This window comes from Zootoca vivipara, chromosome 5 (assembly GCF_965207765.1).
Source record: "Zootoca vivipara chromosome 5, rZooViv2.hap1.1, whole genome shotgun sequence".
NCBI classification, from domain to species: domain Eukaryota; kingdom Metazoa; phylum Chordata; class Lepidosauria; order Squamata; family Lacertidae; genus Zootoca; species Zootoca vivipara.
In genome coordinates, this window is record NC_142588.1 from 11,810,478 (window position 1) to 11,832,918 (window position 22,441).

General features: G+C 46.0%; 1 protein-coding gene across 1 annotated transcript in view; it reads left to right on the plus strand.

Moving 5' to 3' along the window:
• Positions 1 to 922: 922 nt before the first annotated feature.
• Positions 923 to 22,441, plus strand: part of PSD (pleckstrin and Sec7 domain containing) — an 82,925-nt gene continuing 61,406 nt past the window's right edge. The window contains exons 1-4 of the mRNA XM_060275075.2: positions 923 to 2,012; positions 2,139 to 2,241; positions 8,358 to 8,832; positions 15,043 to 15,489. Coding sequence (XP_060131058.2) covers positions 1,047 to 2,012; positions 2,139 to 2,241; positions 8,358 to 8,832; positions 15,043 to 15,489 — 1,991 coding nt within the window. The 5' untranslated portion in view covers positions 923 to 1,046. The remainder of the gene's footprint in view (positions 2,013 to 2,138; positions 2,242 to 8,357; positions 8,833 to 15,042; positions 15,490 to 22,441) is intronic.

The following is a 22,441-nucleotide window of genomic DNA, read 5'->3' on the forward strand; positions in this document are numbered from 1 at the left end:
ACCTGAGTGGCCAGGGTTCAAATCCCCACTTGGGTACGAAGCTCCTTGGGTGACCTTGGACCTCTCGGCCTAACCCACCTAACAGGGGGGTGGGTCGTGGGGATAAAAATGAGAGGAAGGGAACTGTGTACGTCACCTTGATCCGCTTGGTGGAAATGTGGGCTATAAAAGGCAATAAAATACAATGCATAAAACTTTTTCGATTCTGCCAGGCCTATGCAGGCAACTAAGATTACGTCTTTCTGCACTGGTTAATTGATGTCTGTAGTTAAATTTTTTGTGTGGTGTTACGCATTTTTTGTTGTAAACTGCTTTTGTGAATGAAATAGCAGCCTATTAATATTTTAATAAGTGAAATAAAATAATTTTGTTTTAGAGATTTTTCCAAGAACGGGATAACTGGGCAATATAATGCAATTCTTTGTGCAATTTCAAAGTAACGCACTCACAAGAATGCTTCTTTATAGGAAGTTATTTTATGAAAAATAAACCATGAAACCAAGTAAAAAAATATATACATTTTTGCCCTGACCACTTTTGCCTCTGGCCCTGCCCATCACTACCATGCGGCCCTCAGAAAGTTGCGAAGAAGAGAATGTGGCCTTCAGGCTAGGGGAAAAAAAATTCTCCTAAATTTAAAATCATGCAGTTAGAAGGAACCATAAGGATCATCTAGTCCAACCCCCTACAATGAAGGAATATTTTGCCAATGCGGGGCTTGAAATCACAGCCCTGAGATTAAGAGTCTTGTGCTCTATCAACTGAGCTATCCCTCGTTCCCTGCTCCTTGTTCTCTAGCCCTGTTTGTGGACTCCTGCAATGTAGGGTCAGTTTGCAAACTCTCCCTCCCTATTTCAGCATGTCTCTAAACCAAATGTGCCACTGAGATCCTCACCTCTTAACTTTTTGCTATCGCTTTCAGGGCCACGTAGCACGGCTTACTCCCGCTGGATTTCTTACCTCAGCGCGGCTTGGGAAGTTCTGCTCAGGCTCCTCGCGTTTCCCCGTTCGGCTCCGAATCCGTTTCGCCTGCTCTTTCCTCCAGGATGTCCCAGGCAGGAGCAGTCATGTGCTTCCACCCTGAGGGAGACCACGCCATCTCCCCTCAGCGCTTTGCCCGAGAGCCGAAGAGGAGGCCTTGGCTGTCGCCGTCCAAGAATGTGGAACCTGCTGCCTTGAACCCTCAGCACTGCCTCACGCCCAACCTCAACGCCGGCAGGATCCACCTCCTCCGCAAGGGGCTCACCGTGGAGGCCAAGCACTCCCAACTGGGCATGTATAACAGCACCGGCTCGCTCATCCGGAAGGTCACGGAGATGGGTTACCTTGGCAACAGCAACTGCCCCAACTCAGGGAGAGTGACAGCTCCATGCACACCACTGAGGAGCAGGCCTCCCCCCTCACTGGGCTCCCCGGGCAGCCGCATCCCCCTGGTGGCTTCAGCCCCTGGCGGTCAAAGTTCTGTGGTGACCTTCCGCTTTATCGAGAAGGCCAGCGTCAAAACTTTAAATGGTCTCCCTCTGGTGGAGTCCAGGAAGGAGAGTGGCTTGAGCAGGAGTCTGGAGCTCGGGGAAGCCCTCCATTTTGGAAGCCCGACAAGGAAGCAGGGAAGTGGTTGCCCCGTGACCCAAAATCCACATTCCCCACAGCGTAACGTCGCAGCGTCCCCGGAGCCTGTCGCTCAAGAGGCAAACGAGAGCATCAAAGTGAAGACGAATGAGTCCATCTTGGCCGGTACTGGCGCTGCTGTGGAACAGGCCTCACTGGCCCTCAGTGGTAAAGGCCAGGAGCACCTTAGTCATAAGCTGAAGCTGGAGACATCTGCTTCGGACCCTCTCCTGGCTGGAAACAGGTTCCTTTTGGGAGCACAGTCTTCCCTGAGCCTGGGAAATGGGAGCCCACATTCTCTCAATGCCAACTGCCTCTCCACCTCCCTTACCAACGGCATGATCAGCCCTTCCAATGACGTCTCAGTGCTCCGGAGAAGCCCACACGGGGAGGCCCAGTACCAGGTACTTCAGAGTCCCTTCCTTGCCAGGAATGGCATCTCCTCTGCCTCTTCTTCCTACATCTTCCTCCATCCCATGCAAGGAAGCTCACAAATAAGCATTCTTTTTCTCTCTCTCTCTTTTCTACAGGGGAGTCCATGGTCATATTCCCGAGAGAGCTCTGCCCACGCCCAGCGCATCGCCAAGGCTAAGTGGGAATTCTTCTATGGCTCCCTGGACCCTCCTGGGACAGGTAATGAGCTCGATGAAAGTACTGGTAGGGGAGAGTGTTTGCATATATGAAAATCAGCATCTCTTCAGCATTCGACCCTCAAAAACGGTGTCCTGCCTCAGGTTCCACATACTGTGGTGGATGCAGTCGCGGGGGCGCATTTGAATGCTGGCGGTTGCCGCCTTTTATAAAGGAATGTCCAGTGTAGCTGCCGGATTCAGACAACGCAGGAACAGTAGATGTGCACTCTTAGATAGCAGGCTTGAAATGCAAAATGGGCTCTCATTAGCTGGGCTGCTGGTTGGGTGGGGATAAGCTGAAATTCAACAAGGAATATATGTAAGGAGGGGAGAATCAAATGCATGGGTGTGGAACCTACCATTTGCTAGAGATCCCGAGAAACTCGTCCTTTTGTATAGGTCTATCCCTGGGATGTTATGTGCAAGGGCCTAAGGGCTAGGAAAGCTGGAAGTGGTTTTCCATGGTGTCCTCTCCGGCTATTTTTCCTGGGATATGCCCCAGAAGCAACTGATGCACTCTATACTTCCTGCTAGAAGTGCTCCTCATTCAGACTCTGTTACAGCTTTTTAAGTTGTGATCCACCCTGAGATCTACAGGTATAGGGTGGTATACAAATTTTAACAACAACAAGCAGCTCTGTAAAAATGGAGAGAGGTGCTCTTTTCCCCTGGAATACGTTCCTTGCAGTGTCTGGATAGACCAGTGATGGCGAACCTATGACACGCGTGTCAGACGTGACACGCAGAGCCCTCACTGCTGACACGCGCCCCATCGGCCCATTCACACTGTTTTTGTTGTTTTCCCCCCATTTGTTCTCCCACTCCTCCTACAGCTTGTCTCCACTAGAGCTTGTCTCCGCTACAGCTTGTCTCCGCTGTTAAAACCTGGATCCATTTTTGTTGTTGTTGCTGGTAGTCAGAGATTGGTTATTTAAGCCTTTCTGTGCTGTTTGGCCAGCAGCTCCCCCAAAAACTTTGGTCAGCAGCTCCCCCCAAACAGCTCAACAACTCTGGGCACTTCGTGATAAATAAGGGGTTTTTGGTTTGGTTTGGTTAAATAGTTGGTTTTTGGTTTATTAAATACAGTTATATATTACAATTATACATTTTTGTTATTTAAACTATAAATATCGCAAAATTGTGGTTTTTTTCTTGAAGTGACACACCACCCGAGTTATGCTCGGTTTTTTGACGAATTTTGACACACCAAGCTCAAAAGGTTGCCCATCACTGGGATAGACAGTGGTTGCGTTCGCACATCATGTTAAGGCAAACCATGGCTTAGTGCTGCCTTTCGAAGGGGAATCTGCAGCCACTTTGTTCCTTCCTGGACTTTTAAAGGAAGTGCAGCAGCTAAGCCAAGGTTTGGTTTAGTGCATCGTCTGAACCCAGAGCATGGCTAAGCATCTCTGCACCTTACCCTCAATCCATAGCCGGGGTTCCTCCTATGGTTACAAGAAAGATCCTGAGTTTGGGCAAAATGCTACCGGTAAGTTAACTGTAGCCTAGCTGCCATCCTGCACTAACCTCAAAAGTCAGGGGAGGAGTGAAGCAGGCATGAGCTACTCTCTGGGAGCCAGCCCATTTGTGAAGTCACAATAAGCCACACTCTGACTTAACAGTGGTATGCTAACCAGGTCATTGTGCAGTGAGGAAGGGAAATATTAACTAAGAGATTGACTGCGTTACATGAGAGGCCTGGTGTCCTCCTGGTTTTGGACCACAGTTCCCATAAGCTCCAGTCAGCATGGCCATGCTGGCAGGGGTTGATAGGTGTGGTAATTCAAAAGCACCAGGAGGGCACCAAGTTGGGAAAAGCTGGGCTAGAACCTCTCCTTGCAAGCAGATGCTCTGACTGTGGGCAGACAAAAAGGAAGAGAGGCTGCAGGCACAAAGGGGAGCAAATGGAGGTGTTTCTTCCCCAAAAATCTACCCATAAGCTTCCCAGCAGAGCAACACTTGTGAGTGATACACATCTTTCTTGACTGCACCCGTACAATGAACAGTGCGCAAACATACTGCGACCAAGAGGAGCGATGTAAAAGAAATAAATGGCCTCATCAGAGCCTGCCCTGCTCTTGGTTTGATTCTGCATGGTGTTTCTTAACCCCCTTCCTGCAGGCTGATTGTGTGAAGCTGCCTAATCCAGCATCCATAAATACTGGCCCATCTAGCCTAAGGCTGACTTATAAAGATTATTAAAAAAATTAAGAAATAGTCCAGTAGCACCTTAGAGACCAACTAAGTTTGTTCTTGGTATAAGCTTTCGTGTGCATGCACACTTCTTCAGATACACTGAAGCAGAAGTCACTGAAGAAGTGTGCATGCACACGAAAGCTCATACCAAGAACAAACTTAGTTGGTCTCTAAGGTGCTACAGCGGGTGCCACAGCGGGTGGCACTGTGGTCTAAACCACTGAACCTAGAGCTTGCTGATTGGAAGGTCAGCGGTTCGAATCCCCACGACGGGGGATCCCAGCTCGATCCCAGCTCGATCCCAGCTCCTGCCCACCTAGCAGTTCGAAAGCACATCAAAGTGCAAGTAAATAAATAGGTACCGCCCCGAGAAGGTAAACGGTGTCTCCATGCGCTGCTCTGGTTTCGCCAGAAGCAGCTTAGTCATGCTGGCCACATGACCCAGAAAAACTTTCTGCTGGCAAACATCGGCTCCCTCGGCCAGTAAAGCGAGATGAGCGCCACAACCCCAGAGTTGTTCGCGACTGGACCTAACTGTCAGGGGTCCTTTACCTTTTAAGGTGCTACTGGACTATTTTTTAATTTTATTATTTCAACTGCGTCAGACCAACACGGCTACCAACTGAATCTAGAATCAAGTAGAGATTATTATTGTTGTTATTATCTCTTTAGTTATACCCCGCCTTTTACCCTGACAGGGACTCAAGTCGTCTTAAAGATAAAATAAGAACAACTAAAAACATAGAAAATATGGGGGTCATTAAAAAACAACTCTCTCTGTGTGTGATGGCTATTAAAAACATATAGATAATTACCATAAGCACAACATAATACCAGCCCCCTCAATAAAATCAAGTCAGTTCCCAAAAGCCGAAAGGTCTTCAGTTGTCGGCAGAAGCACAGCACAGAGGGAGCCAGTCTGGGTTCTCTGAGGAAGGGAGTTCCAAAGTTGTCTGGGAGCAGCCACCACGAAGAAGGCCCTTTCCTGCATCTCTACCAAGCATGTCTGTGCCGGGTGAAGCCTCCCCCTTCTCAGAGACCCAGGTAGGTTTGTATGGGGGGGGGGGAATGGTCTTTCAGTGAGCTAAGATGTTTTTTCCAGCCTTGAGCTATTTAAACCATGGGTAGGCAAACTAAGGCCCGGGGGCCAGATGCGGCCCAATCGCCTTCTCAATCCAACCCTGGGAATCAGTGTGTTTTTACATGAGTAGAATGTGTGCTTTTATTTAAAATGCATCTCTGGATTATTTGTGGGCATAGGAATTCGTTCATTCCCCACCCCCACCCCCCAGAATATAGTCTGGCCCCCCACAAGGTCTGAGGGACAGTGAACCGGCCCCCTGCTGAAAAAGTTTGCTGGTCCCTGATTTAAACAAGCAAGCAAACAAACAAACAATAATGAGAAAGAGATGAAGAAACTGCAAGATTAAATGCCTATCTGTTAAGACAACTAACGCTGAAGAACTTGGGATGGATCTTGATAAATGCTAGAATTGGTTTCAATGGACTAAAATGATTAAAAGCAAGAAGGGGAATTTGTAGATATGAAGAACTTATTAGGAAAAGTAACAATAAATGTTTTCCTTCTTATCAAATCTTTTCAATTATATCAGTTAGTCCATTAGAAAACATGAATATAAAAAAATGGGGGAAGGTATTTCAAAAAGAGCTTCTGCTTATGATCTTTCCATCACCCCCACAGCCCTTAAAAGATTTAACAGTCTGTGCAATTGGAGTTAGAACTCTGATTACTCCCCCAAGCACTATTCAATTTCAAGGAAGTTATGACGATTGAATAATGTGTGTTTTAGCTGATACACAAATAATCATGAAGTTAAAAGGTGGAATTAAATTCTTATTTGAGATAAATTAAATTCTTATTTGAAGGGGGGGGATACATAACACCGCATATGCAGATTGTTAAAATATATTAGGGATACCTTTAAAGTAGGACTGGAAAAGGTGCCCTTACAGGGGCAAGTTGCAGGCAGATTTAATTGACTTTTTTGGAGGGAGGCAAAATTGTTCATATGGCTTAGGACAGGGGTAGGCAACCTAAGGCCCGTGGGCCGGATGCGGCCCAATCACCTTCTCAATCCGGCCCGCGGATGGTCTGGGAATCAGTGTGTTTTTACATGAGTAGAATGTGTCCTTTTATTTAAAATGCATCTCTGGGTTATTTGTGGGGCATAGGAATTCGTTCATTTCCCCCCCAAAAAAAAATATAGTCCGGCACACCACATGGTCTGAGGGACGGTGGACCGGCCCACAGCTGAAAAATGTTGCTGACCCTTGGCTTAGGAGGTGCATATCATTGCAGAATGTGGTGGCAGTCTCCTCTTCAATCCTCTTCCCCGCCCCCCTTGCTTTCTGCAGCTATCTCCAGGCTGTCACTATTTTGTGGGAGGGTTTCAAGTTCACAGCAGAAATTTGGGTTTGCTCACCAAAGCGCACTAAAGCACTCTGTTGCTCTAGCACAACAAGTTCACTATAAAAAAGAAAGGACCAACTTTTTGCAGTTAAGAATGTGACAGGGAAATGCTCTCAAAAGTGTGAGATGGACGATTGACCAATAGGAAGATGTGGAAACACCCGGTGAACAAACCAGGATGAATGTTCAATATACGGTAGGCCAGACAATCTAACCACTGCGTTAGCTCTGTGCAACGCAAATTAGAATGAATGCTGAATAAACAGATTGCCTGAAGTAAACCCCACCCCTCTCCTTTAAAAGTTTAAACTGAAGAAAGAAAGAAAAGCAGTGTCACTTCAAGAATATTCTGGGAGATGATGATGGCAGCCACCAAGAACAAGTGTGCTCTTGCAAATATAAAAAATACATCTTTGTCAAGTGTGGTAACTTTTAAAATCTATTTAAAGTAAGAGAGAGAAAGGAGCAAACCATTGTTGCTCACCCTACCCAATTCAAAACAGTCTTCCCCACCCCAACTTAAGGCATGTCTACTCAGAAATAAATCTTACCATACACTCAGCAAATCAGGATGAAGGGATAGCTCAGTTGGTGGAGCATGAGACTCTTAATCTCAGGGTCGTGGGTTTGAGCTCCATGTTGGGCAAAAGATTCCTGCATTGCGGGGGGGTTGGACTAGATGACCCTCATGGTCCCTTCCAACTCTACAATTCTATGATTCTAACAGGTTCATTGGTGTATAACCTCCCAATAACCAAATTGATTTGAATGCTCAGTAATGACCAGATATTGTCTGACCTCTGCGTAAGCTTTGTGCTAGCAAATTGGGATTAATCTCAACAAATGGAGCCTTTAACAAATGCTAAATGCTTTAGAATGTGGGGGAACCTGCTCCTTCCTTCCTCTGTCTGTTTTTGTTTTTCTTTCCCATTTTTCTCTTTGTCTGATTGGGATACACAGTCTGTACTGCACAACCAGAGGTGTTGACCTATGGCGGCGCTGTGGTCTAAACCACTGAGCCTCTTGGGCTTGCCAAACAGAAGGTCGGCAGTTTGAATCCCCGTGACGGAGTGAGCTCCTGTTGCTCTGTCCCAGCTCCTGCCAACCTAGCAGTTCAAAAGCACGCCACTGCAAGTAGATAAATCGGTACCGATGTGGTGGGAAGGTAAACAGCGTTTCCATGCGACCTGGTTTCTGTCATGGTGTCCCATTGCGCCAGAAGCTGTTTAGTTCTGCTGGCCACATGACCCGGAAAAGCTGTCTGTGGACAAACGCCGGCTCCCTCGGCCTGAAAGTGAGGTGAGCGCCGCAACCCCATAGTCGCCTTTGACTGGACTTAACCGCTCAGGGGTCCTTTACCCTTTCCCCCCTTTGCCATATGGCATGTTTCTTTGTGAGTTCCATGGTTCTCATGTCAGGCTTAGCGATCCAGCATCTGCCAGGACTTGGTGAGTAGTTTTTGTTTGTAACCCGGGATCTCTGTATTCCAGGGGTGCGTCCTCATAACACGCCCGATCCTCCACCTCAGCAGCTCAAGAAATCCAACCACCCGATTCAGCCAAAGCCAGATTGGACGGGACCCGAGCATAGCTTGTGCCACGTGGAGGTGGAAATTGAGATGGCTCCCCCAGGCCATGAAAAACCTGGAGACTGTGAAACGGGAATTATCCGCAGAACCATAAAGTACTCGGAGACTGACTTGGATTCTGTCCCTTTGAGGTGCTACCACGAGACCAACATTGATGATATATTGGCTGAGAAAGATGAAGCAGATTCAGCCATCGAGAGCCAGAAGGACAGCGAGAGCAATCCAAGTTTCACGGGAGTCTTGGGGAAAGGGTGTGCTGTTCCAGGGGACCCCTTTGCTCAGCACACAAGAGAAGATGATGACAAGCGTCTGAGAAACAAGACACAGGACATTGAGGACGACGAGGTATTTGAAGCCATCCAACAGCATCAGGAGAGGTGAGGGTCTCTCTGGACTGGTCAGCACCAAGCTTGTCCCTTGTAGTGAGCAATATTGTCTGGTTTTGTCCTTACAGAGGTCGAGATAGCAAGAGAAGCATAGGCTTTGCTTGCTTGACTTAGTCTCTTCATACAAAGCTACCTCTTTCCTGTTAAGGCTGGGTTGGGTCTTGCCAAAGCTCATCTGGGGAACCTTTTCAGCCATTGGAGCTGGGGACAATGGTCATTGTGAACTTCTCGGGCACAAAGTGGAGGCAGAGCGAAGCAGCTTCCCGTTGTGTTGCTTCAATACTGCGACACTTTGGTGCTGCAAAGACACATTGGTTTTCTGCAATTAGCTGCAGCAAATTAAAAGAGCTGTTCCACGCAGCATATTCCCGATAAAGCAAATCTCACAGTGTCCATTTCCATCGGCAAGAATCTATTATATATCCATTCAGAAGTACATCCTTTTGGGCAAATGTCCCCTTCTTCCAGCACCTATCCCTTTGTTTTCTTTTTTCTTTTGAAGTAGCTTCTGTTTCTAGTACTTTGGCAGCTTCCTTTTCACTCATATGGGTGATGTTCCTGAATCAGCCCTTAATTTCCCACGTGAGAGGAGTTCACTGGCATCTTCTTTGTCTAAACTAAAACATTAATCCAGAAGTAAAAGGGAGAAGGAGAAAATTGTGTCCTCTTTGAAGCCAGACCAATTGCTCATTAATTATTTCATTTTCACTATCACGTTGGCAAAATTTGGCTCATAAAAACTAAACAACAACAACAACAATTGTTCTGGCCACAAGGGGAAAGCACAATAATTAAACTTGTCCCTCTTTGAAGTGACTGGCTGACAGGCAGATTCAGGAATGCCCGGTATGTTAGTGAACAGGAACCAACCACTTAAAGTGACAGAGGCTGGGGCAGGTTCTGGAAAATCTCAACAGCACTCAAAACAATTGCCACGAATCAGGTCAGAGAAGAGGTAGGCAACAAAACAGAGGCTAGGATGCAACAGATGGCAAGGTTGCTACCTGGTTGCTTTGGGAGAACTCAATGAACAAATGATGCTGAGATCCAATACAAAGGGTGGAATGCAATGTTGTACTGAGGAGGTTGTGTCATCAGTGCAAACATTTCTGCTTGCCAGGTGGAAATATTATTATTGTTGTTGTTGTTGTTGTTATCATAATTATTCATTGGATTTATGTTGTTGTTTAGTCGTTTAGTCGTGTCCGACTCTTCGTGACCCCATGGACCATAGCACGCCAGGCACTCCTGTCTTCCACTGCCTCCCGCAGTTTGGTCAAACTCATGTTCGTAGCTTCGAGAACACTGTCCAACCATCTCGTCCTCTGTTGTCCCCTTCTCCTTGTGCCCTCAATCTTTCCCAACATCAGGGTCTTTTCCAGGGAGTCTTCTCTTCTCATGAGGTGGCCAAAGTATTGGAGCCTCAGCTTCACGATCTGTCCTTCCAGGGAGCACTCAGGGCTGATTTCCTTAAGAATGGATAGGTTTGATCTTCTAGCAGTCCATGGGACTCTCAAGAGTCTCCTCCAGCACCATAATTCAAAAGCATCAATTCTTCGGCGATCAGCCTTCTTTATGGTCCAGCTCTCACTTCCATACATCACCCATACATCATCCATACATCACTACTGGGGAAACCATAGCTTTAACTATACGGACCTTTGTAGGCAAGGTGATGTCTCTGCTTTTTAAGATGCTGTCTCAGGGCGGTATCTCCTCCCTCCTCCCTGTGTGCTGTTCTGGAGGTTCTCCAAGCAGATGTGGGGAGCATACAGAGGCACACAGGGAGATTTGGGGGTGAAGCCCCATTGCACTAGCAGGAATTCTTGCTCTGGCGTGTGCAAGCACAACAACTTAATTGAATCCTGCACTAACCATCTAATTACACACACACACACACACACACACACACACACACACACACAGGGGTGTGTGTAGGGTTTGGAAACTAAGGAATTATTGTTCTCTAGAGCTCCAATAAATACCTTCTGGGAATGTTGAAAGACTTTCCTATTTGGATTGGCATTGAGCAACTGAAGATGAGGTAAATCACTCGTGATCAAATATACACATATATTTGTATTATTGGGTATGCCCTCTCTCCCCGCAAAGAAACAGTTCTTAACCTGTCCTGAGCCCATGGGGGGAAATATTTATGAAGATTCTCAGCAGGATAGGCCGACTCCTGAGACAAGGTGAGGTGGCCCCTTCAGATGGCATCATCCACAGGGGCAGCAGATCTCAATGTAGATTTTTATTCCTCACTTGTTGCTGATGTAGATCTTCACTTGCTGCTGCTTCCCTCAAAGGGGAGGCGGACGCCATTTTGCCTCAGGTGGCAAAATGTCTTTGGCCGGCCCTGACTCTCGGTATACCCACAATCATGCCTTGGCAGAGTGGGGGATAAATTCACCTTTTGCGTATTTTGTTTTACTCCCCGTGGAAGCCCTGTTCCTTGCTGCAGACTCTGCCCTCCGCTGATTATGAGTAGAAAAAGCAGCTGAAGTCCCTTTTCTCTGCCTGTGTCAGATGTGATTCCTTCCTTTTGACACTGAAACTCTCAGCTCACCATGAAAATGCTTCATACATGCTAAAGTGTGCTGATCTCAGTAGTCTCAGCAGACTTCAGATTCTGCCAGGATTTTAAAGCCTTGTCTCGGCACAGCAAGAAACCCTGTCTAGGCAACGGTATCGCTGTATAGTGACTCCCTCTGTCGGCCACTGAGCTCTCAAAGCACGCAGGGAGTTTTGGGTCCTGGCGGAAGGGGAAGAGAAGCCATTGAAAGGATTTGAGGAAGAGCAAGTTGAATGGTTTGAACAATGGAGAGATGTGAATGGTTTTGATGGCAGAATTGTGCATAGAGGTAGAAAGACTGGGGTGTAAAGAAAGAAAGAAAAAAAGGAGGCCAGAGAGAAGTCTAGCGATGACCGGTATAATATTTCCTATTTCCAACTTGCTTGCAAAATCAAAAGAAGCAACGTCGGAATAAAAACGGCAGGAAGGGTTAAGAACCACTCTTTCTACCTGTTTTGAAGGGGAAGCCTGCTCAATGCCCATGGCTTACTCTGCACCATTTTCCAAGAGGGAGAACATTTTAGTAAAGAGCAGTGTCTTAACCTCCCCTCTGTTGAATTACAGACTTGGTGTAGGACATTTAATCATTGGCTTCACCTAAATTTAAATCCCACTAGTCTACTACCCTTAGTATTGCAAGGTTGTCATGAGACTAAAATTGTCAACCAAAAGCTTTTCTTTCCTGGTTTATCACAACAACAGTTATTAACACTGGGCCTCAGTAAAGCGAATAATTTAATTAGACAGCACCTATATGATATCGAGCAACAGAACAATCTGGCCACCATAAGGAAATTTTGTCCGTGGTCATTTTGACGCTTTGGCACCCTATTTGCGAATTCCAAAATACAGACGCACTTTCACTTTCACAAGATAGAATATACTGCCTTTGGCTCTACTCAAGGGTTGATTTCAAAAAATTTCACTGGAAAAACTGCTATGTCCCTGAGGAGATGACAGTATTGAGTCCGTGGCTCATGTGCTTCTGGCTTGCAATCTTTATAAAGATTTGAGGAGTGAGGTTATTACCCCTCTATTATTGTCCATGTCAGGTCGCTCAACCATTGCTATGGTGTCCTTTCTTCTAGCAGATCAAGGTGATCAGCAAAAACTGCAAGGTTTTTAGCGGGGGCAATTAGAATATGATCTATTACTTGTTTATTGATGAAAAACCCCAAAATGTATTTTCTATAGTTTAGTTTTTACCTCTATCTTCAGTACATTTTTTTTTATTTTATTGCTAGGGCTAGGGCTAGTGGCCAGTGCAAATAAAGATTCTTCTAGTTACAGGTAGGTAGCTGTGTTGGTCTGCTGTCGAAACAAAATAAAATAGAAAAATTCCTTCCAGTAGCACCTTAGAGACCAACTAAGTTTTTCATTGGTATGAGCTTTCATGTGCATGCACACTTCTTCAGATACATGCACACGAAAGCTCATACCAATGACAAACTTAGTTGGTCTCTAAGGTTCTACTGGAATGATTCTTCTGATTCTGAATTCTGAAAGAGCAGTGCGGTGTCAGGAGAAAGAAGGGTATCTAAGGGACAGGGGAAGATGGAGTCTGTGAGAAGAAAATGCCTCTCAGGGACATGAGAGAAGGATGATCAGCTATGCAGACCAAAAGAATACAGCTCCAGAACACTGAAATGATAGACACATGTCATGTGTACTTGGCCTGGAGACAAATCCTATCTCAAGGCAAATCTGGGTGAAGATGCACAACTCCAGACCCTCCAAGTGTCCCTATTTTCCAGGGACAGTCCTGGATTTACAGAAGCTGTCCCAGTTTCTGATTTGATCCTGGAGTGTCCCGCTTTTCCTTGGGATGTCCCTGTTTTCATCAGAGTGTATGGAGTTATCCGACCCCCTAAGCCAGGGGTCCCCAGACTTACCGGGCTTCGGGCAGGGGAGGGGAGTGCGCACGCAGCGGGCCGGAGGGCGGGGGAGTGCGTGCCCATGCGCACACGCACACGGTCGGGGGGAAATCGCTGAAAATCGCTTGTGCGCATGCGTATGGGCCTCCCCCGACCCGGAAGTGCACCAGAAATGACCTCTTCTGGGTCGGGAGAGGCCCATACGCATGCGCACAAAGGATTTTCGGCGATTTTTTCCCGATTTTGAAGATCGCCGCCCCGCCGCGCGCCATAAGAGCGGGCGGCAGCAGCGGGCGGTGGGGGTCGTCGCGGGCCGGATTGGGAGGCCAATTGGGTCGCATCCGGCCCGGGGGCCATAGTCTGGGGACCCCTGCCCTAAGCCATCTGAAGGCAGCCCTGTATAGGGAAGTTTTTTAATGTTTAATGTTTTGTTGTATTGTTATATGTGTTGGAAGCTGCCCAGAGTGACTAGGGCAATCCGGTCAAATGGGCGGGGTATAAATAGTAAGATTATTATTATTATTATTATTAAATTAGGACATCCTTATTTTCATTGGCAAAATGTTGGAGTGTATGCAGCCCTATCCTTTCCACTCCTCTTAGCTAAAAGGAAAGGTGGGGCACTTTTTGCCACAGCAACCAGAAGCCACCGCAGAGATCACTTTCTCTGCCAGAGGAGAATAATGGAACTGGATAGGTTCCTTCTCTTTCTTAGCAAGACAGAATTGCAGGTAGCACCACTGCAAAGAACATTATTTTTACTCGTCAAAAGCCCTTGGGCAAGTGTGGGCTATCAGTTGCATAAACGAAGCAAAAAGGGATTTAGTCCCAGCAAAAACTTGCAGAAGAAGCACTCCAAACCTGCTCAGTGCAGATAAACACCAGTTCATTGGGGCTGGACCTCAGAAACTTCCCTTCCCCATGGGAGAGCCAGAATCCGTAGATCTTCCCTATGCCTTAGCTTGGCTGGTACAAACAGAAGAGAGGCTGACTCTGGTTAGCTCCTGACCATGAGCATGGCCAAGATTTTTTGGGGGGGGGCAGGATACCCACCTGACATCATTCTCTGTCTGGCTCTGTCTAGCAGATTCTAATGTCTCAACAACAGTTGCTTTAAATTACTTTATTTTCTGACCCCAAGTGCTCAGAAAAATCTGTCAAAATATTCAGTCACTTAGGAAGTCAAAGGAAAAATTAACACCAGGGAGTCCCTTTCATGCGTTTAGCAAGTAGATTTTGCAAAATTACAAAGAACAAGCTTTTTTTCATCTTTTTTAATAAAAAAAAATCTAAACTTAAACATGTTTTCCTGGATTTGCTGAAAATCTTTTCAAATTTTCAAATTCTTCCTTTTCAAATTACTCCCCCCCCCCAAGTGGTTTTTCTGTGCGTAAGCACAGCCCGTTGAGAAGTTCCCCTGCCATTGACTACCTTAGCCGGGTCTTTCCTTTCCGCCAGAAGAATCACTAGTATATTCTGATTATTTCTACTTTTAGTTAAGGTTTTATTTATTTATTTACTTGATTCAGGAGGGGCAGCTGCCCTCCTGTGCCCCCCCCCCGGCTATGCCCATGCTGCTGGCTGAGGAAGCAGCTTCTGAATTATCACAGGAAGAGCTATCTACCCCCTTTGGGGAAGGCACTTGTTCTGGTCAGTGGGGTAGAAGACACTTCCCTGAGTTGAGGACTGCTGTGTCTGTTTCTCGGTAACTTGTGGCTCCCTCTTTCTCACCACCTCACCCCCAATCTCCAGGATCATCGACAGAGATGCCCAAGGGCTGCTCAAATCTCCAGTGCCCTTTCTTCTCGGACACAGCCTCTCCAGGGACGGCATGGATTCGTTCAGCAGGCATTTTGAGAGCATCATGGAGTCTCACCGAGCCAAAGGGACCTCTTACACCAGCCTCGACTCCATCGACATCCTGTCCTCCCCGGCCAACACGCACAGCGGAACGTACTTCACCTTTGACCTCCCAACTCTCACCCCGGAAGTACAAGAGCAAATTCGAGACAGTGCCAAGCTCATTGAGCAGAACTTCGCCCCCCTGGCCCACCTGGAGCCAGACTCCGGGACAAGCTCCGCCACGGACGCCCCCTGGACCGAGCGAGAAGAGGAGCCGAGACAAGGTGGGGAAGGCAGCCTGCAGAGTCCCTGTCACTCCGATGACAGCCTAGGAATTCCCCTGGCCTCCATCATAAGGTGAGTGAATAAAGCTAATTCTATCCAGGGGGCATAGATGGGATAACATCGTTGGGTGGTTCAGGATCCCAGCTGACCTTTTCTTTTACCTGTGGACTCTGCAACAACTCTGCCATCTCACAAGCTGGCAGGAATGATGAAGAATGATGAGGAATGATGGTGTGTGGCCACCATGACCCTCTCAGACCTTTAGAAAATGATCTTTAGGCACCTGACGGACGCTGTCTTACAATGGGGCATATCGCTCTTTGCCAGAGCTCTGTGATGCATTTCCATAGCCTTGTGAAAGCTGCTGTTTTGACAGGTTTTTAAAGCTCTGTGGAAAACACGGTCTTCCGCTGTTTCACAGTGGGGGTTTCCCCCATGCAAGCTTGGCTCAATTGTTCACCTGGGCTGATGTTTCCTTGATGCTATTTATTATATGCTTTTGAAAGGATCCTGTATTTCACCTGCCAAGTTGTTGCTATGCGTTTTACTTCTCGAAATCACTTACTGTGTGCCTAGATGATGATGACGATAAGGGTGAGTGTCAGGGGTTATAATTATAAATTCCCGCTCTGCGGACAGGTGAGAGGGGCCTCAGTTTCACAATGATCCTAAGGCAGATACAGTGGTACCTTACGAATAACTCTACTTACAAATGTTTCTACTTACGAACGGAGCTCCGTCCGCCATCTTGGATGCAGTTTAGATAGGATTTTTTCTACTTACGAATTTTTAGATAGGGTTGCTTCGACTTACGAATTTTTTCTCCCAATGCATTCCTATGGGATTCGACTTACAATTTTTTTCGACTTACAAATGTGCGTTCGTAACGCATTTAATTCGTAAGTAGAGGTACCACTGTATAGGCAAACTCGGTTCTCCAGATGTTTTGGAACTACAACTCCCATCATCCCTAGCTAACAGGACCAGTGGCCAGGGATGATGGGAACTGTAGTCTCAAAACATCTGGAGGGCCGCGTTTGCCTGTGCCTGTCCTAAGGTGTGTGGGTTGTGCAGAATTGCAAAGCCAGCGTTGGTAGCAGGCAGAGTGATGGCTGAAGCCCATTGGGACTTGGTAGGGCAGAAGACAGGGAGACAAACAGTAGTTAGAGCTGCAGGCAATGATAGCCAGAGCCAGAGCCAATCACAGGCAGGTCCAACTAATTCTAGAATCATAGAATCGTAGAATTTGAAGGGACCCTTAGGGTCATCTAGTCCAACCCCCTGCAATGCAGGAATCTCAACTATAGCATCCATGACAGATGGCCATCTAACATCCTTGCTTAAAATCCTCCAAGGAAGGAGGGTCCGCCACCTTCTGAGGGAGATCATTCCACCGTCAAACAGCTCTTACTGTCAGAAAGTTATTCCTGGTGTTTAGTTGGAATCTCCTTTCTTGTAAGTTGAAGCCATTGGTTCGGTTCCTACCCTCCAGAGCAGGAGAAAACCACCTTGCTCCATCTTCCATGTGGCAGGCCTTTAGATCGTAGTCTCCTCTTTTCCAGGATAAACATACCCACCTCCCTCAAGCGTTGCTCATAAGGCTTGTTTTCCAGACCCTTTGTCATCTTGGTTGCCTCCTCTGCGCATGTTCCAGCTTGTCAATATCCTAATTAAATTGTGGTGCCCAGAACTGGACAGAGGACTCCAGTTGTGGTCTGGCCAAGGCAGAATAGAGCAGGACTTTTACAGGACCGGGACACTATACTTCTGTTGATTCAGCCTAGACTAAGGCTGGTGGGGCAGTGCCAGGCTTTCCCAGCAATGTTCATTGAAAAGGCTCAGAGCTTCTGCCTCTCTGTGATTTGGTGCCAATGCTCTCCTTTCAGAACATCTCTTCTCTTTGGCGATCACTTGTAGCCAAGTAAGATTGTCTTCCATAAACACGGTTTTAACAATGGGTCCATGAGTGACTGTGGAGGCCAATTCTGCATACTGTTCTCACAAGACATATGGTTTATAAGACTCATGAATGTGACAGTTTTCTGTGCCCCCCTAATGCACAGCAGTATGATTTGAATATAAATCTCTTTCCAGAGACGCTCTTAGGTGCTAACAAATTGAGCTGGTTTCCAACCCTCTTCTTGCAAAAGGTTCTTTTCCAGCAGGACTTGTCCACATTGGAATATAATGCGGATTCGAATTTGCTTGTGCAAAGAACTGTGATGTCGCATAATTTGTGCGTGTGAACATTCAGGGCAAGATTAGCCTGATGTACAGATGAGGACCGAAGTGTATCATCTTGGGAATATGAAAATCTATAAATTGCAACTGTCTTTGAGATGCCAGCCAAGAAGTTGATTGTCCGTCCTCCATACATTTCCCCCATTTCCCATGCAATTATTTATTTTCCCCAGTAGGTGGCATCTGACACTTACTGAATTTCCTTGGTTTGGGGCAAAGAGAGAAGAGGTGGTGCTAGGATGGGTCCCTTCTCTCATGCAGACTGCAGAATATTGTTCAAGGGAGAGGTCTGTGCAGTTTGGAGAAAAGAACTGAATTGCCAAAGGGAGGACGTTTTCTTTCTCTGGCTTAAATTTAAATCTGAACCAGAGAAGAACTTTCGGGGCTGCAGTGCTTATCGTTTATTTGAGGTGAGCATTCTGAGCCGTGGATATACATAGCGGTATTTCCAAGCCATAGAATATGAATGCCAGCGATATTCCCAGCTACCACATAGTGCTCCATCCCATAATAACAAGATCACAGATGTGGCTAGAGCAGTGTTCCCCAAACTTGGGTCTCCAGCTGTTTTTGGACTACAACTCCCGTCATCCCCAGCTAGCAGAACTAGTGGTCAGGGATGATGGAAATTGTAGTCCAAAAACAGCTGGAGACCCAAGTTTGGGAAACACTGGGCTAGAACCTCTTTCAGGTACGTTTTGTGTGACTGCGCAGAGCCTGAGCCTTTGCTCTTTCAGGACACGTGGAGAGACATTCTCTTTACAAAGGTAAAGACCTCTGTACATGTTCAGAGACCCTTATCTCTAAGTGCCAGAATTTTTGTGAAAGGAAGGTGTCAACCCTAAACAGATGTCATCCTGCCAGATGTTTCACCTGGAAAGGACAAGACTGAGAGGAGAGAGGAGAGCCCTCTTCAAATATCTCAAGGCTGTCACATGGAAGGGGAAGCGAGCTTGTTTTCTCCTGCTCTGGAGGGTAGGACTTGAACCAATGGCTTCAAGATGCAAGAAAGGAGATTCCAACTAAACATCAGGAAGAACCTTCTGACAGTAAGAGCTGTTTGACAGTGTGACAGTCTCCCTCGGGAGGTTGTGGACTCTCCTTCCTTGAAGGGTTTGAAGCAGAGGTTGGGTGGTCATCTGTCATGGATGTTTCAGCCAAGATTCCTGCATTGCAGGGGGTTGGACTGGATGACCCTAGGGGTCCCTTCTGACTGCAATTCTATGATTCTATGCTCATGCTGACTGGAGCTGGAGGGAGCTCTAGCCATAGCCCAGAACATTTGCAGGCTAGCAGCTTGGCACTGGATCTCATTTCTTCAGCCTGCCATTCTCTCCTGAGGGTGATATATCACTTGTTTTTCAAGCAGCGCATTGATCATGCTCACAGTGTTATGGGAATCTTACCTCTGCCGGCCAAGAGATCTTACAGCATCATCTTCCATGTATTTACGGATTCTAGTCTGTTTTCTTACGTGCAGACGTGCTTCTCCCTTTTCCAAGGTGTGAGGAAGCAAGCAGGAAATTCCTTTGGAGATAGTCTGCTTCCCTGTGGTTGCACAGTCTCCACAAAGGGGGATTCATTCAGCCATGCTTTTTCAAAGAGTGGCAGATGTCTGCACAGATGAAAAAACAATAATTCTTTTAAAACTGAAGAGTCATATTTTCCACCCATTTATTTTTTTTCTATTTAAAATGTTATTTAGAAATCAGTCGGACTAAATGTCCCTTTAAAACAATCGGGCTTGAAATAAAGCTTGGGTGTTATGTGGGCATGTGAAAATACTCAGACGCCCAGTTCTCACCTGAGAAGAAGCACTTTCACTGAATGCATGGAGTGGGCAGAATGGGATTGTGTCCACCAGCCTGGGGCCCCAAAAGAGAAGAGGGGGGAAAGATCCCTTTCCCTTTCTGCCCTTCCACAAGCTCACTCCTCTCTAAGAAGCCTGAAGAGGAGCTAAAGGCTTTTATCCCAGGATGGCTGGAACCCTGGAAAGGAGCACTCCTCTTAAGCACAGAGAGACACTTCAACATTTTGTTGCAGTGTGTGGAATATTTTATTGTATGTAAGGGCATTCAGTCATGTGAGCTTTGTCTGAAGTCGTTCAGCCTAAAAACAGGTTTACTGCCTCAATGAGAAATGTACATTTTCGACCCTCTTTTCCCAGTGTCTCTCTCTTTCTCCCCCACCCCATATATCTGCCCTCCTACGTGCAAAATTGCTTTTTCGTGGTGCTATGTTGGATTTGGTATTTATAGTTCATAATGAAAAGTTGCAAGAGTAGAGTTTCTCTGGAAGCTGAGATCCAGGGCCCTCCCTTTTACTCCTGTTTGGATGGTTGTGGTTATTCTGTGGTAAAGGAAATAAACTCTATAGGTGCTCAAATGTACTCTCTTTTTTTAAGAGTACAGATTCTGGGACTAATCCGTAGCTGGTTTATGCCCACAAAAATGATGATCAGCCACCTGCTTGGAGCTATTTCCTCCTTGGGGTATTTGCTCTGCAGACACCGTGTGGTTAGGAAAGCAAAGTGTTGCTGGTGGAATGATAATCCTGCTTTAAAGAAGAAGGTTTGAACGACCGACTTATGATTCCTTGATCTGTACTCAAGAAACCTACACTTTCTGGCCTCTGCTACGGCAGGCAACATAACGTAAAACTGATGGGTGTTCCAGCCCGGCCCACCCATGAGGCATGGTGGGGCAACCACCTCAGGCGGCAGGATCCTTAGGACCAGCAGGTCCTGATGTAGATCTTCACTCACCCGTCTTCCCTGGCGGGCAGCGGGGTACCATTGGGAAAGTGGTTGGGTCTGGTTGGTGTCGTCGGTGGAGTTTGGGGAGAGAGCAGAGGAGGTTGTCTTTTTGGAAGCGGTTGGAGAAAGATCAGAGGAGGCCAGAGTGAGTTGCGGAGGATGTTGGAAGAATTTGCTGGGCTTTTAAAAATGTTTTTCTGGGCTTATGCGATTTTGCTGTACCTGAGATAGCCAAGGACAGTTACGGCTTTACAGAAGCCATCCTGGTTTCTGAATGTCCTGCTTTTCCTTAGGACATTTTCATTGGGAAAATGTTGGAGGATATGATGTAACACCCCCCCCCGCCCGCCCGCATAAGATGAGATCTACCTGTTCATTTAAAGCAGTATCATACCACTTTCAACAGTCCTGGGCTCCTCTCTCTGCAAGAATCCTGGGAACTATAATTTGTTTTTGTTTTTGTTTTTAATGCCAAAACTTTTTATTTTGTATTTCAAATCGTTACAAATCATATCAACACAAAAAGGAAAAGACAAATGGAAAAATATTAATGATCATGATCATGGTAAATAATAATCATAATAGTGATAAATAATAAATAATATTGGTTAATAAATCATATAAATTGAGAAATCATATAAATCAAGAAGTCGTATAAAATGGAAAATCATATAAATTCAACATATTGTACACAAATAAAAATAAAATCGAACAAAATAACACCAAACGGAAACAGAACTGGGAACTATAATTTGTTAAGGGTGTTGAGTTCTTTGGAGACCCGCTTTTCGCCTCATAGAGCTATATTTCCCAGAGTTCCCTGTGAAGAAGGGTTGATTGTTAAACCACTCTGGGACTTGTACTTCTTTGAGGGGAATAGGGGCCTCCTAAAAAAAAACTTCTTGTGGTGGCTGTGTAAAACAACAAAAGCATTTTGGGACAGTATATACAATGAATTTCAAAAATGTTTAGATATACCTTCCCTAAAAGACCAGAGGCATTTCTCTTAGGAATGGTTGGGGATGAGATACCAAAAGAAGACGAAAAACTATTTCTGTATGCAACAACGGGGGCCAGAATTTTGATAGCTCAGGGATGGAAACATCAAGATCTGCCAACTATTGAGAAATGGCAAACAAAGATGGTAGAATATGCAGAATTAGCCAGGCTGACGGGTCGAATTTGTGAGCAGGACAACCAGACGTTCCAAAAAGACTGGAGGAAATGTATAACTTACCTTGAGAAACACTGTTTACATATAAGAACATTGGCAGGTCTGAGATAAACCTACAATGTATAATTGATGGAACATTCTATATGAGATTATAGAAAGAACTATGTACAGTATAGTTATGCTGGAGTCAGTATATCTGTATACAGTATACTGTATATCAGTATATCAGTATGCTGATATAAATCAACGTGTAAATACTATAGCATGGAAACAAGAAAACCAGAAGAGGGGTAGAGGGAAGTGGTAATCCTGAGAGTTTTAGGTTACCAATATTGTAAGAATATATAAATATATAATATGAAAATCATTAAAAACAATTGCAAAAAACAAAAAACTTCTCAGCACCGTTAACAAACAAAGAATCCCAAGATTCTTTGGAGGAATCCTGTTCAAAGTGGTATCATACTGCTTTCCCCCCCCCCCCAAAAAAAAGGTTGATACAGTGCTACCTTGGTTCTCGAACTTATTCCGTTCCAGGAGTCTGTTCAATTCCCAAAACCGTTCAAAAGCCAAGGCACGGTTTCTGATTGGCTGCAGAAGCTTCCTGCACTCAAGCGGAAGCCACGTCGGACATTCGGCTTCCAAGAAACGTTCACAAACCAGAGCACTTCCGCGTTTGCGGCGTTCGGGAGCCGATTTGTTCGGGCCAAGCCGTTCGAGAACCAAGGTACCACTGTATACCGGTTGGTTGTAGAAAAAAAGCTCAAAGCATTTTTTGTATGTATAGTGATAGCTCAGTTGGTAGAGTGTGAGACTCTTAATCTCAGGGTCATGGGTTCAAGTCCAATGTTGGG